Source organism: Sipha flava, unplaced genomic scaffold (genome assembly GCF_003268045.1).
Source record: "Sipha flava isolate LNK unplaced genomic scaffold, YSA_version1 0_pilon_pilon, whole genome shotgun sequence".
Classification (NCBI taxonomy): Eukaryota; Metazoa; Arthropoda; class Insecta; order Hemiptera; family Aphididae; genus Sipha; species Sipha flava.
The window spans coordinates 1,136,104-1,151,783 of NW_020271713.1; the positions used below are offsets into that span (position 1 = coordinate 1,136,104).

Genomic DNA, 15,680 nt, shown 5'->3' on the forward strand with positions numbered 1-15,680 from the left:
TTAATTATTGTAGTACGAAAAGATTTAATAGTTAAAATGCTTATTTTAATGAATACAATTAATGTTAAGTTATTTTGGCAGATATAGAATGTATAGGGTTGAATATAGAATTTAATTATATAAATTAAAATTATAATTAGTTTATATATTTAGGTATAATTTGTTTTATTTCTCAAATAATTTCACATGAAGTAAGAATAATAATTATTGTTATAAATTGAATATTTATAGTTAATAGATTTAATTTAAATAATTTTTATACATATCAAATAAATATTATTTTTTTTTGTTTTTATTATAATATTATAATAATTAGATTTTTAGATGAAATTAATCAATCTCCTTTTAAGTTTTCTGAATGAAAATCTGAATTAGTTTCTGTTATTAGTTTTATTATTGAATTAAGTAGTATATAGTTTATTTTTATTTTTATAACTGAAAATTTAAGAATTACTTTTATAGGATTATTAATATGTAAAATATTTTTTTGGTATAATATTTAATAAATTTATATTTTATTTTTTGATTAAATTTTTTATATTTTTAGTGACGTGATTTTTACATCGTTTTCGTTATGATATATTATATATTAAATTTTATCTTTATTTTTATTTTTATTTATTTTAAATTATTTAATTTATGTCATTAATTTTAGTAAAAAGTTAATAGAATCAATATTTTCTATATTTTATCCTCAAAATAACTATTTTATTTAAATAAATTAACTAATAAATATTAATTATTTTAATATGTTATCTCAAAATTGTATTATTTAAAAATTAATAAAGAAATATATAAAATATATGATAAAGAAAATTTGACCTATTTTAATAAATGGATATTCAACTGGTTGTATTCCATTGGAGTTATATATGAAAAATGTTATTATAAAAATTAAAATTAAAATTTTATAAGATACAATTTGATTATTAAACATTTTTTTTTATTTAATATTGACGTGCGTGATTCAACAATTGCGCGCGTGAATTATTAATAAACATCAATACTATTTTTCATGGTTTCAACTTTTGCGTTATCACGCATCGCGCACCACACAATCACGTTTGCGTGGTTGTAGGAAACCACGGCTTAAAAGATTTGTAATGATTTCATAGAAATAGGAGTTTCTTGTATTAGGTATTAAGACTTGGGTTTATCCAATTAACTATTTATAACGCATGTGATAACGATCTTTGGTCGTTAGGGCATTTCAAATCAAGGCTTATTTTTAGCACTTATAGCTGGAATACTGAGTATGATCTTGTTCGGTTTGCTGTTTACCACTATTATGGCTTATTGACATAAAAATAAAGATATTTATTATTATCATTTAGTTCGATAATTTTAATAATAATTATTATAGAGCAAATTCGTAGATTTCATTCGTTTCTCGTGTAAACATACCAATAGGCAGTTCCTTGATATATTATATAATAATGCAATAATTAAAAGTCCTCTGTGTATGTGATTAAGTGATTTATAACACGTTTATTAGCGTATATATTATATTATACATTTTAATTTAAATATGTTCAGTATATTTAAATGTAAAAAAACTAGTATAGTAAAAAAATCAGATGAAAATAGTGAAGATGTGGACGATCCTGATTGTATTCCTACATCATCGAAGAATGTAAAAGTCGTAAGTACAATACGATGATTGTTGAGTTCTGTTTTATTATAATAGTCTAATATATTTTAGTAAAAAAATCCATAGTATTAAATGGAACAAATGTAGTTATTTAACTATGCACATATTTCACTTTAAAAAATATTTAAAACATGCATGAATACTAAAGTGTATTGTTACCATAAGCCCATAAGTATTTAGGTTAAAAAAAAATGTTGTATGTATTTAATCTGATATAAAATATTTGTATAGAATACCACTTTAGAATTTCCCGTTATTGACTTGGGTAAATTGGAGACTGGTCCTAGACAGAATAAGCTATCGGTTTGTCATCAATATTTATATTATATATATTTTTAGCAATTAAATTTTATTTTTCATTAATTAAATGTTAACTAGATATATCCCAGAACACAATTTGGTCAACAAAATAGATCATTTAGTAGTGATTACTTTAAGGAATACCAGTGGTTAGAGTACAGTTTAAAAAAAAATGCAGCATTCTGTTTCCCTTGTAGAATGTTTGGTGGTGGTGAAGATACTTGGACTAGAAATGGATTCATTAACTGGCAAAAGGTAAGCTAAATAAGCTAAATTTTATTAATGCATCTATTATGTTAGGTATTTTAATCTAATTTTTAAATTTTATAAACTTTTTTATTATATAAAAGTGAAAGTTAAATTTAAATATGACGGGTGAACAGTTTGATTTTAAAACTCTGACTTATATAGTTAAAACTTTTTAAGAATCAAAAATAATAGAATAAGTAAATTAATTAATTAGAAATAACAAATAATAATGGACATACATATAAGATTTTATACATTTATTTGACTTATTAATGTATTTTAAAATAAAGTAAGGAAATATTTTAAAAATATTTATAAGTCAAACATTTATAAAAATTAATTTAAATTAATGAAATTAATTAATATAAATTAATAATTTAAAATTAAATTTCTTCAGTACAGTACAGTTTAGAAAGATTATATTATTTCTTATTGAAAATTATAAGTTATACAATATATACCTACCTAAAAAAAAACCTAAACATAAATTGTTGCCTTTATTTTTTATAAACATACTAATTATTATTATTTTATATTTATTAAAGTATTGTTATAATTGTTTTGTAGCTGTGTAGCCGATTAAAAAAATACCATACTTCACTTAGCCATGTTACATGTGTTACCAAGTTATCTTCTTTTCATTCAAGTAAAATAAAAGGATCTGTAGTTGCTCAATTGTCTTCTGCACACAAAGAACAAATAAAGAAAAATCGTCTGTACATTTCTCATTTAATTGACATAGTTTTGTTTTAGGGAAACAAGGTGTTGCCTTTAGAGGCCATAATGAGAATGATGATCGAAGAATGATGAATGAGAATCAATCAATCAAGGTATATTCTATATATTTCAAATAATATAATGTTAAAATGAAGTACACTTTATTTTTGAAAACTTAGTTCCCTGTGACATTATTATAAGGCATTGGTTATTTCAATTGAGCTAGTAATAACATCAATGATTCTTAAAAGTTCTAACTTTAAACTTAATAAATTTTAAAAAATGTGTTAGAAAAAAAATAATTTTGAAATTATGTTCAACTTAAATTTAATATTGTACATTTTACTATAACAATTTAATTGTAATATACATTAACATAACACATTTACATAGCAGTTTAAAAAAAAAAATGCATATTAGTATATTACAATCTTATTTAATGTGTATAAACATAAAATTGTTACTAAAAATACTTTGCGCTTTAGGACATTTTAAAGAGTTATGTACGTTGTATGTTAAATCTGTATCAGATTTTGAAAATATGTACTTTAAAGATACAAATTATAGAAGTTGGAGGATTCAAAACGAACTTGTTGATATTTGTGCCAGTTCCATTAAGGATACCATTCTTAATGAAATATCAGCCATTGGTTTCCTTGCTATTATGTGTGATGAAGCTAGGTTACCTAGTGTTTTATTAATAATAAATTAACCTAATGAATAATAATTAATAGCTGTATAGTACCTACATGTTTATTTTATAAATTAAAGAAAAAATTTTAAAACAAAATAGTTGGGTAATAACTAATTATGATCCTAGGAGTTATTAAGAAGAAAAGCTCTCAGTATGTGTACGATATGCTGTGGAATTCAAAGTTTTCGAAAGATTTGGGTTTTATTGATATTTCCAAAGGCCGAAATTCCACACAAATTTATTCGGCTATACTGAATTTCTTTGAAGAACAAAATATAAATGTGGAAATCATTCATATAGTTGTTCAATCTTACGATGGGGCAAGTGTTATGTCTGGACATCTAAATGGAGTCCAAGCTAAAGTGCAGAAACAATATCCAGCAGCCATATATATACACTGTATGGCACATCGTCTTAATTTAGTTGTTTTAGATTTATGCAAAGCAATAAAGGTAATTTATTTTAAAATCTAAGAGATTATTAACTATTGTCAACGAATAATGTTTTATTTATAGATTGCACAAAATGTATTCAATATATTAGAAGCTACATATGTTCACTTTTCTGAACCATCTAAAAACACTGAATTACTTGAAATCCAAAAACAACTTGGTCTTAAAAAAGGTCAAGTAATGCGGATTTGTAATACACGTTGGATTTGTCGGTATAAAAATTGTGAAGTAATTATTAATAATTATAAAGCAATTGTTGCTGTACTCCAAAAAGAAATTGAAGATCAGTATAACAAAGATGTAGCTCAAGCAATAGGTATTGTATAGAAAATATAATATATGGTTCATAAAAAATTTAACATTAAATTCTGAAATTAACTATTGTTTTAGGTTAAATTCAATACAAAAAAGTGATTTCATTATAGTTGTATTTATTCTTTATGAAGTGTTATCAATTATAAATGTGTTAAATCATCAGCTTCAAAGCAAATCGGCTACATTAGGTAAATCTGTAAATGTCATAAAAAGTGTCATATTGTCTTTTAATAATTTACGTTCCAATGATGCATATTGTATATTGTGGAATAAAATAAAAGATTTTTGTAATGAAAATGATATAGTATTAACAATGCTGTCTACAGGAAGTGGTTAATTGTAACTTAAAAATTATTAAATTAATATCACTATTTTTAGTTCTAAACTATAATAATTTTATTATGTTACACTAATTTTGTCTTTTTTTATTTTATTTTGTTTAAAGTGTATAGTCAAAAACGTAAAAGAAGAGAACCTGTAATACTTCAAGACTTTGCTTTGAATACTTCTACAGGGGTAGTATGTGAAGTTGATGATTTAAGTACATCTGTTAACATTTATTGGCGAAGAACTGTATACTTCAGAATTATTGATGAAGTTATATCAAATCTAAATAAAAGATTTTCAAATGAAAGTCTAGAATTGGCTATATCTATAGATAATTGTTATACTTTAAATATAAATAAAAGTTTAACCTTTATTAACAGATATAAGGTTTGTTGGTGTAATAATAATGTTATTTTTTAGTTAATACAGATGATATAATGGGGTTTTTTTGTGCATTTCTAATTTTCAGGATGTTTTAGGAATTTCATATGAAAGTTTGAAAGCGGAAATGATGGTCCTAAAAAATAGTCTTAGTGACAATTATTTGCTGGAAGATCTCATGTGTGCTTGTAATCCAAATGTATATCCAAATGTTTATAAATTAATCCAAGTTGCTATAACTATACCAGTTTCTTCAGCAATCTGCGAAAGGTCATTTTCATTGATGCGTCGGATCAAAAATTGGTTACGTACCAGTATGGTGCAGACTAAATTTACCAATCTGTCATCTTTATATATAAAAAGAGAACTGTCTAATCACACTAATAACGAAAATATCATTGATAAATTTGTGCAAAAATCTAGGAGAATAAATTTAATATAAATTATTATTTAGTGTCTTTCTTTTTTTCTATGTTATAAATAATATTAGTTTATTAATTGCATTATTATTATTATTTAATATATATTGTCATATCTATTTTAATTAAATTATATATAATGTACGAATGATTAAAAAATTGTTATAATTATCATATTATTAAGGAGTTAACTAGTATTGTTAATATATTTAATAATAAAAGATTTTTGATTGAAAATTGGATCTCATTATCTTTATTTTCTTTAGTTTTGTAATTTTAAATTTTATTTTTTAATAAAAAAATTTTATATAAGGTTGGTGTGGGGGGAAGGCCCCTTTGGGTCATTTTGGAGTTTATAATTTTAGCACCCCCAAGTTTGAGACTGAATGTGTGCCTATGATGCTGTGACAAAATTGTCAAACTTTGGTTGATCCGATTTCAACTCTGTAAAATTTTCAAGATTTCTTGACATCTTTCCTAGATTTTGATCGAGTCATTATTCAAAATATGAATTTCTGCCTTAAGCCGGGTTTACATTGGTAGAGTATTTGGTAGAGTACACTAGCCTACTATTTTGCCTACTCGCTCTACTCTACTAATTTTAGTAGATTAACTGTTTACACGAAGCTAGTATTTAGTAGAAGAGAGTGCAGTTGATGTGTAAACTCACGCCGTCACGGTTAGGTTTGATCAACTTCAAAATATCAAATAACAAATATGGATATCGTACGTCGTCGTCATTGTCGAAAATTATTAAAGAAATGCCTTCGAGTGGTTACAACTGCGTTAGTAAACGACCCACCAGCGCTATCGTGTCACTTTCAGACCACTTCATTTTTAAAAATTATTAAAACCACTTTTATAATGAAATAAAATGATATAATACAATATACGATCAGAAATGTAGAATAGTTATATTATATTATAAGGTTTAAAAACATTAAACAAAATTAAAAATGTATACAAAGTTTAAAAATAAATATGAATACACGTGCCGGTTCAGGCGATATCAACAATATTTTCTTTTACTATACCAAAATTAGACTGTTTACACCAGTAGAGTGGTGGTAGAGTACAGTAAAAACGGTGGTGGGGGTAAAAGCGAGTAGAGTGTACTTTACCACAGTGGTTAACTACTCTACTATACCGATTACTATCTTTAGTACTCTACCTATACTATTCCTGAGTGTTTACATTATGCTAGAAACGGTAGAATACTCACTCTACCGTCGTACTATACCAAATACTCTACCAATGTAAACCCGGCTTTAGTTATCCCCAAGTAAAAGTTTTTAAATTTGGAAATTTTGTTTTTATCATACCAAAGTCATACTTTCATATTACGAAAAATGCCTCGATCAAGATCTAGATAAGATATCATGCAATCTGGAGGCTTTTACAGAATTGAAATGGAACCAGCCCAAGTCTCTTAATCTTGTCACAATGGAAGCATATTTCTGTTCAAAAAGCAAATTGGTATACGGTCGTATTTTTATTTTTTGACATGTGCATGCGCGTGCGAAAATGTTAGACGCGGCGCAGCCGCCACATACTACACCGCGACGAATACTTAATAATACATTTACAGATAGTAGTTTCCGATAATATTATTTACAGGAACAACAGTTTATATGTTGCAATTTATAGCCATTGACTTACAATACAGTATATCATAAATTGTATTATCATTATGAAATAAACAATAAAATATTTTTATTCAGTGTTCCAAATGACTAAACGTGCGTATATATTGTTTTAAAAACGTGTTCGTTTGAATCGAGTCTGTGTTCCATATCACATACGCTATTTTTTTGTGTTGTTATTTACATTCAAAATCATGAACAGTGGTTGGCGAAAAGATAAAAAACAGAAATATTTTCCCAGCAAGGTTCCCAAGCGAATGGGGAATATAGCTGAATTTAATCAAGTAATTTATACAATTATTGTATGTAAACATTTAGCTAACTTATTGCCGAATCGTAGAAAATATAATGCAATTAAAACCTGATAGCCTTTATTATTTTCAAGTGCAAGGCCAAATGCACATTTGACAGAAAAAAATTTGTTATTTTGTTGTACACTCCTCTAATTGGACTGAAATTCAAAAAATTGTATACGATGATACATTTTGGTCACAAAAATTGGTTAAAAAATTAGAAACGTGAGAAATATTTATATTATTTTTAAATACCGCAATAAGTAGAAAATAAGTAATAATAGGTAAATATTATTTAATTTTTTTTTTAGTTTCTATATGCATTGTTTATTGCCAGAAATAATAAACCCGCAATACGGCAAACGGTTACTTTTAGATGATATAAAAGAACCTCCACATATATTGGAAAATATAAATAGTAAACTCAAAAAGTTATAAAATGTTATATAATTTATTTATGTATTATACTGTTATGCGCGTTATGCTATATACTATTATTTATATTATTATCATAATTCATAATATATGCATTATAGTGTACGTACATTATAATAATTATAAAATATCTAATATCAACTATGTACCTATAAAATTAAATATATTCTTTTTGACTTGTTGTTTGTTTAAATTCAATTAATTATTAGTTGTTCATAAAAGAATTAAAAATGTGTTAAATACATATGGACAATTTTATTTTACAAGTATTCTGTTACAAAAATTAACAAATTTCTATATTTTAAGTCAAAATAACAAAAATTTGCAAATAATTTAGAAATCAAAAATGTAAAAATGTTTAATTTTTGTAGCATATTATAAGAACAAAAAAATTAAATGCGTTTTTACAAAAGGCTAATTTTTACATGATAAAATTATTTTGGGTTATTAGTCTATAAATGCAAATCAAACTATAGATTAGGTTATTGGATATAGGTATTGTATAAAATGTGTTATGCCTATGTATATTTAAGTATAAAATATTGTATTTATAATAAATAATTAAAAAAATATTAATTACTATTTACTATCAATATAAATACCTACCTATTTTACCTATATTATAATATATTATTATCAATTATAATTTATCACATTAATTAAGTCAAGTAAAGTTGATCGTAAATTATCGATATTGATCGTTTATTTAATTGTGATATATTTATTTTTATAGGTATTATATTTGAATTAGTATTAATTCAATAAATACAAATCAAATTATGTTTTAATACAGTTTCTATGTTTTATATATTGGTACATAATATGTACCTAAATATATATATATTTATATTTATATATATATAAATATATTTCTGTTCACTTATCACAGTTTCTTTACTGTAGGTAAATACTATAGGTTACAATATAACAATAAGTATGCATTTGATACAATTAAACAATTTAACACAGATACTTTTCTGTTCATTTATCACAGTTTCTTTACTGTAGGTAAATACAATACGTTAAATATAACAATAAGTATGCATTTGATGCAATTAAACAATATAACACAGATACTTTTCTGTTCAGTCTTAGAATTACAATTAAGAACTAAGAATTAGGTGCAAACAATTTAATACCTACACAATTAAACAAATATAAACTGGTAAGAATATAACATAAACTGTAACTTAAATATAATAAATTTAACAGACGGTAGAGTACAGAATAATGTATGCCATATATTTCCTGAGCTTCCCGGTATGCTACTTTGTTTACTTTTAATTGCCATAATAGCATTTTTGAGATCATTTTGATTTGGTTTCATATACTTTTTGCTTCGAGGATCATGTTGATAAGTTCGTGTCATTTTTACGTTGTTTCTATACACCCCAAAAAAACAATTTTTTTAATTATAAATTAATAAAATATAACTTGTAATAAATAAAAAATGTATACTTACGAATTATTAAATTGAAGAATTCAACGGACATTAAAAAAAAATAAATAATAATAATCAAATATAATAGATCAGTCTTATCATACAGAAAAAAATATGTGTATTATCATGTATTAGAACTGATAACAAACTTGTGTTTTAGATCACTGTGTTATCAATGCATTAGTAAATAATTTTAACTAAATAACAGATTAGGTGTAATGTCGCTTACGTACACTTGAGTATGATAAAAAAAAAGTGTTCTAAACCAATTTTCCTAAAAACTACAAGACCGAATATAACTTTATCACTTTTTGTTTCTATTCATCCCATTTGACGGTACTTATGTTTGCAAAATTTTATAATTGTACGACTATTGTAACCCAAATGAGAGCTATTCTACTGGAACATGTATTTTTACGGAAAATATGTGAGTGTTACGCGCTCTTAAGAGTAAATTAAGTGTACATTTATTGAGGACAATTTTTTGTAAATACGGGCCTGACTATATTTGATTTTGTTTAATAGTCATGGCATTTTTGTAGGTAATAACTTAAAAGTAACCTGTTTGATACCAAATTGTTTAAAATTCAAATTTATCGCATAAAATATTAATAAATCTTTATCATTTATATCTAGGGCATACGCACAATCAGTGGTGTATTCCTGTATTTATTTGTTTATTTCTGTATAATTTGTAGATTAGAATTTCTCATTTTTGATTGAAAAATTATTATGTATTAATTTCTTTTATATTTTATTAATCCTATTATAGAATATTGCATATTTTGCATATTTATTTTAGTAAGTCTTTGGGAATGAAGCGTCGAAGAATGTCGTTTGAGTATGAAATGGATCATTCATATGCTATGCCTAATGATGTAAGTTATCTTCATATTCTTAAGAAAGACAAAAAGTGTTTATTTTGATAATGTTTAGAATTACGATTCTAATGCTCTTCTGCAAAATATTCAAAATGCATATGTCAACAAACTATTAACTGATATTACTCTTGTGGTGGGAGGAGTGTCATATCCTGCACATCGCTTTATGTTGGGTATATCTAGCAAAGTATTTGAGGTGATTTTAATATGTTTTTTTTTTTTTTAAATAATTTAATTTAATTAAATAATTTAATTTATTTATAGACCATGTTGATGAATTCTAAATGGAGTGATTCACACCAAGATGTCATTGAATTACATGAAGTTCAAACATGTATCAATGTATTTCCACTTTTTCTTCAATATTTTTATACAGGTGAAATGCTACTTGAACATAGTATTATTATGCCAATGTTGGTGTTAGCTGATAAATATGATGTCAAGGTAAATAATATTTCATAAAATTTATTAAATATAAAAACAATAATTTGTCTTATATATTTAATCTAGGATCTTATCGTACTCTGTATTGAATACATGTGTGAGCATATAGCTGATGCTGCTAATCGTGGTCAATTAGTAACTTGGTTTCAATATGTACTGTCATTAAATCAACCAATGATGGTCAATGTAAGTAAAATTTTCCTTGATTGAAATTATTATGTAAATATTTAATATAATATTATGAAGTCTTAGATTTTCCAATTTGTGGCTGAGTCACTTGGTTGAAACTTACAGGATTTTTCTTTAAAATATAAAAAATAAAATAATATGGAAAACATAAAACATTGAGGTATCAGTCTAAGGTTGTAAAAAAAGTGTATTAAATTAGAAATAAAAAAATTTAATTAAGAAAAACCTTTATGTATATAATTTCAAAATAAATATGAATAAAATAAATTATGATTCAAATATTGATATTAGCAAATAAGGTATCAAATAAGATTATCAGTTACCACCCAATGAATTATTTTCATCTATCATATGCTTGTTACTTATAAATAAGTCCTTAAAAAAACTATACTTAATATATAATGTATATTTTCACAAAAAAAAAAAAAGAAAATAATCTCAAATCAAAATTAAAAATAAATCATAAGATAAAAGAATAAACAATATCAAAAATAAATCACAAACCAGGTTATTTGGTTATTGAATTAGAAATTTTATAGTTCAGAGTTGTTCTATCTTAATTCATGATTTCATGAATGTATATTATGAAGATTAGAATTACATAATAGGGTTCTTACTTAGTGGTAAAATAAAAATTGGTTGGTGCAAAATTCAATATTTAGCATTGTAATGAGTTCTTGTGACTACTTTACGTATAATAATAATAGTATAACAATAATTTTGACACCTCACAATAATAAAGTTAGAATATATTAAATATTCCAATAAATTCAATTTCAATGTCAGTAGTTCAATACTTACAAATTCCAAAAAAAAAAAAAAATATATAAGAGGTTAGCACAAATTATTTTGTTGGGCATGAATCAATATTAGGTTAAATAAAATAATATGTAATATTTAATATTAAATTTAATTAAACTTATGTAATTTTGTATTAATTTATGCTTGAATACATATTTATTCACAATTAATTAATTTATTCACATGTAATGAATTAATATATTCATTGTTTTACATTTTTTATTTTAACAGCTTTATACCAAAAAATTTTTAGCTAAACAATTATAAAAAGATTTCTTGAAAGCCTATCAATAACACAATAACACATATTATTAAATTAAGTAATACAGATAAATGCCTTTGAAACTTAATGATAAACTAAAAATGATATGCATATAATAAATAAAGATATTTGCTATTTTATTTTGTATATTATTGAAAATTTTGTTATGATAGGAATAGGAAAAGATTGGTAGGATTAAGGTATTTATGGTAATGTTGTTGAGGAGTATGGAATGATGGTTGAGTTGTTGGTTTTTTAGTTTTTTGCCTATAAATAATGGAGACAAGCTTTGGGTTGAACTACAAACTAAAATAATTCTATTTCGTGAATTGGATATATTTTATATTAAGCTGTAGAAAAACTTGAACTGAAGGCTTATTTTACAGTTGTTGAAAAGAGTGTAATTTCCACTACATTTGATACAGCGTAAACTAATGTAAATAGTTTTTAGTGTTCAAGGAAGTTTGACAGTTGGTTCATTGAGGAAAATAATATTTTAGTGTATTATATTATTTTAAGTTAGCTCAAATAAAAGCAATTTTATTTTTTGTTATAAAATTATTTAATATTTCTTTAATGATACATACATAGACAAAACATCATATCATTTTTTCCAATATCACGATTTATTATAATTTATGTTTTCTAGCTTTGTATTAATTTAACTAAAAGAAATGGTCATAATTGTTTAATTGTTACAGGCCGCATATTTTTGTAAAATTTGGCAAGATACTGAATGTATAAAAATCAAGCCACCATGGAATAAATTATTTAAAGTAAGAATATTATTTATTTATTTTAAGAAATATAATGGGTTACTTAAAGTCTGCTCCTACCCTTGCAATTTAAGTAGAATCTAACTGCACGTCCTTCAATATTATGTGTAAATGGTTAGGTTAGCCATATAGCAAAATTGTCATTAGCAAAAGTCATTAGTTCAGTTAAACCATCTTTTATTTTATATTACTTATATTACATTATTCCTTACTTGGATGTATGTTCCCTAATCTACACCTATTCTGTCAATTATAGTGAATTCTCTATTAAATATAAATATTTATTGAATAACAAAAAAGGCTATTAAAAAAAAAAGTTTAAATTATTGAAAAATCATAACATTTTGGTCAAAATAAAATATTTTTTTTTTTGGAATTAAATAATTTAAGAAATATTAACTATATGGTATTTACAAATTTTATGAATCTAGTTTTTTTTAAAAAATTTTAAATTAATGAAATTTTGATAATATTTCATACTATTGAAATTTAATTTTGATAATCAAATATCTCTCATAATCAACAAATTTAATTTTGTTAGTTTAATACAGAGATGTCAAGTGTTAGCAGGGCCGGTCCAAGCAAAAATAGTACACTAGGCAAAATGAAATTTCGCCACTTCTAAAAAAAAAAATTAAGCTCTTATTTTAACCTATCCCCTCCCCCTATTTTTTATGTGACATATCTACTTAACATTTTTTAAATTTTTTATTTTATGAATAAAATTATGTGTAAAAAGACTTAAAAATGATTTCTATTACTATTACTCAAAACTTTTCACTACTGCGACTATCAGATATGTGGTTATTTATATTTTTTGAATAATTGAAAACGCCCAGTGTAGGCCGTAATATAAAGTAATATAATAACTTTAGACAATATTATTTTATTATATAGGTAAGTTTTCACGAATAAATTCATTTAAATATTTTTTTTATAAAACACCAATAGAACTAAAAAAATGGTCAAGTCAATTTTGAAAATGCCACCCCTACTAAAGTGCAGCTCTAGGCAGGTGCCTAGCTCCTAGTTCGCCTATACCTCGAGCCGGCCCTGAGTGTTAGTAAACTTACAGGTATACTGTAGTAGCTTTTAATATTAATTATATTTATAAATCATTAATGTATACTAATTTATATAGTACTTTTAATGATTATTTTATTATTATAGGCTTGCAGAAATTTTATAAAATGGAATATTGACACATGTGTAGATTGTTTCAATACATTTCAATGTGATGTTCTTGTTGGACTATTAAAACAGTCTGATCTCGTTGTGCATGATGAAATACAATTATTTAAGTAAATATCTTAATTAATGTTCAATATAGATTTATAAAACTAAAATAATATTTTATTTATAGGTATGTTGTGTCTTGGCTAAATTTCCAGACTGCAGAAAAATTGACTGAGTGTAACGATCCTGATACAGTAGAAGAGTACAGGATATCCTTAACAGAACATGTTATGTCTTATATTAGATATCCAATGATCCCTCCTCGAATAATGGCTCGATTGTTAATAGAACCTGTTCTTAAACAGAATATGAATTTTTTTATTGAAAAAATGGCTGCAGCAATGGAATATAATATGATAAAAAAAGGTATGGTATTTGATATTATATTATTAACTTTTATATATTGTATTATTATCTTTTAATTTCTTTCTTTCTAGAAGAAAAACAATCAAATGCTAAAAATGAATTAGAATGTACTCCAAGATTGTACACTTGTTCCCGGTGGGGAGACAAATTTAGTATATGTCAACAATCAATTAAAGACTTTCTATCAGTTGACAAAGAAATTACTACGAACAGTGATTTGTTTGAACGAGACCAAGAAAAAATTGATAAGACACATTGGGTAAGTAAAATTGAATACAATTTATTAATTTCAACTTTAAATATTTTGTGTTAAATAGAATGTAGAATTGTTCTTGAATGGATTATGGTTTGGTAAAGCATTATGGATTTCTTGGAGTGATTCTCTTGAATTACCAGAGATGATAGTCAAAATGGTGCGTGCAACAATTGAGCTGAAATTAAAAGAAGATGAAAAAATGACAACATTTTCATATTTAGTTCGTGTTGCTATTCTAGTGTATGCTCTCCAGAATCAAATTACTCATGTTGTGTCAGTTGTACAGAAAGTTGTGTTGTTTAACAATGAACAAGTTAAAATAAACATTGATGATTTTATGGTTTATGATGCAATTAATCAACCAAACACTAACATAAATGACACAAATGTTTCATACATTATCTATGAATCATTAAAGTTCCATGTTATAATTACTCCTATTGTACCTGGATTAACTGATACTCCTTTTGGTACCAGTATACAACATGTGCACTTTTAAATAGTTTTATATAAGCATTGTAATTTAAGATTTTATTTATATGTTTTGATTTTCTTTCTAAATATCTCTGTAATCACTTTCCAATACCATTAATTATTATATCAACATTAATTATGTTGATTATTATATATTGTTAATCTTATTATACGTTTGCTTGAATAATTATTAAGTGTTTTCAAGTAGAATATGATGAATGATGAATTAACCATGTACAACAGGACAAGTTTTTAAATTCATTGACATTTATCAATGTTTTATGAATTATATTATTTATATTTAACTGAATAATGTAGATCAAATAATTAGTATAAATATATTATAATGTATATATATTATAAGATAATATGGTTCCATTTTTTTGTTTAATATAATCTTAGAAAAAAATAATAATTTTATCAGTCATGTGTTCTATAATTTATTTATTACTTATTAGATCATTGATTTAAAATAAAGTAATAAAAAGTATACTTTGTAGATTTTGATTTATTCTATTGAAATATTTCGTTTATTGTAGTAATTTTAATAAATATGGTTTTAAAATTAAATAATTAAAATAATAGTAAAAGAACATAAATTTTAAAATTTGTACTTTACTTTACCTCAGAATTTTACTTGATAACTCCATGCATTAATTAATTATTTTTTTTTTATAT

At 24.2% G+C, this 15,680-nt stretch overlaps 2 protein-coding genes across 8 annotated transcripts; both read left to right on the forward strand.

Annotated features, from left to right (window-relative positions):
- The first annotated feature begins 1,047 nt into the window (after positions 1-1,047).
- LOC112689807 (zinc finger MYM-type protein 1-like) lies at positions 1,048-4,546 on the forward strand. Of its 2 annotated transcripts, XM_025563698.1 has the most exons (6): positions 1,048-1,642; positions 1,883-1,954; positions 2,030-2,206; positions 2,768-2,846; positions 2,954-3,030; positions 3,738-3,944. In XM_025563698.1, the coding sequence occupies exons 1-6, from the start codon at positions 1,529-1,531 to the stop codon at positions 3,864-3,866; spliced, it is 648 nt and encodes a 215-aa protein (XP_025419483.1). In that variant the 5' UTR covers positions 1,048-1,528; the 3' UTR covers positions 3,867-3,944. The 2 variants fall into 2 exon arrangements, with proteins under 2 accessions (XP_025419483.1, XP_025419548.1); XM_025563763.1 differs by lacking the exons at positions 1,048-1,642; positions 1,883-1,954; positions 2,030-2,206; positions 2,768-2,846 and adding exons at positions 4,127-4,379; positions 4,454-4,546 and having other exon boundaries at positions 2,943-3,030; positions 3,738-4,063.
- Positions 4,547-6,626: 2,080 nt separating this feature from the next.
- On the forward strand, positions 6,627-15,273 carry LOC112691120. 6 transcript variants are annotated; one of them, XM_025565490.1, is made up of 10 exons: positions 6,627-6,981; positions 10,120-10,195; positions 10,254-10,394; positions 10,463-10,642; positions 10,709-10,828; positions 12,596-12,670; positions 13,841-13,971; positions 14,034-14,272; positions 14,347-14,531; positions 14,590-15,027. In XM_025565490.1, the coding sequence occupies exons 2-10, from the start codon at positions 10,133-10,135 to the stop codon at positions 15,025-15,027; spliced, it is 1,572 nt and encodes a 523-aa protein (XP_025421275.1). In that variant the 5' UTR covers positions 6,627-6,981; positions 10,120-10,132. The 6 variants fall into 6 exon arrangements, with proteins under 6 accessions (XP_025421275.1, XP_025421210.1, XP_025421083.1 ...); XM_025565425.1 differs by lacking the exon at positions 6,627-6,981 and adding an exon at positions 6,994-7,432 and having other exon boundaries at positions 10,090-10,195; XM_025565298.1 differs by lacking the exon at positions 6,627-6,981 and adding an exon at positions 6,995-7,432.
- Positions 15,274-15,680: the final 407 nt, after the last annotated feature.

Coding starts and splice junctions, on each gene's coding strand:
- LOC112691120 (XM_025565490.1), top strand. CDS start 10,133: ATGAAGCGTCGAAGAATGTCGTTTGAGTATGAAATGGATCATTCATAT. Junction 10,829..12,595: donor ATCAACCAATGATGGTCAAT/GTAAGTAAAATT, acceptor TAATTGTTACAG/GCCGCATATTTTTGTAAAAT. Junction 14,532..14,589: donor AAATTGATAAGACACATTGG/GTAAGTAAAATT, acceptor TGTGTTAAATAG/AATGTAGAATTGTTCTTGAA.
- LOC112689807 (XM_025563698.1), top strand. CDS start 1,529: ATGTTCAGTATATTTAAATGTAAAAAAACTAGTATAGTAAAAAAATCA. Junction 1,643..1,882: donor CATCGAAGAATGTAAAAGTC/GTAAGTACAATA, acceptor ATATTTGTATAG/AATACCACTTTAGAATTTCC. Junction 2,847..2,953: donor GTTATCTTCTTTTCATTCAA/GTAAAATAAAAG, acceptor GTTTTGTTTTAG/GGAAACAAGGTGTTGCCTTT.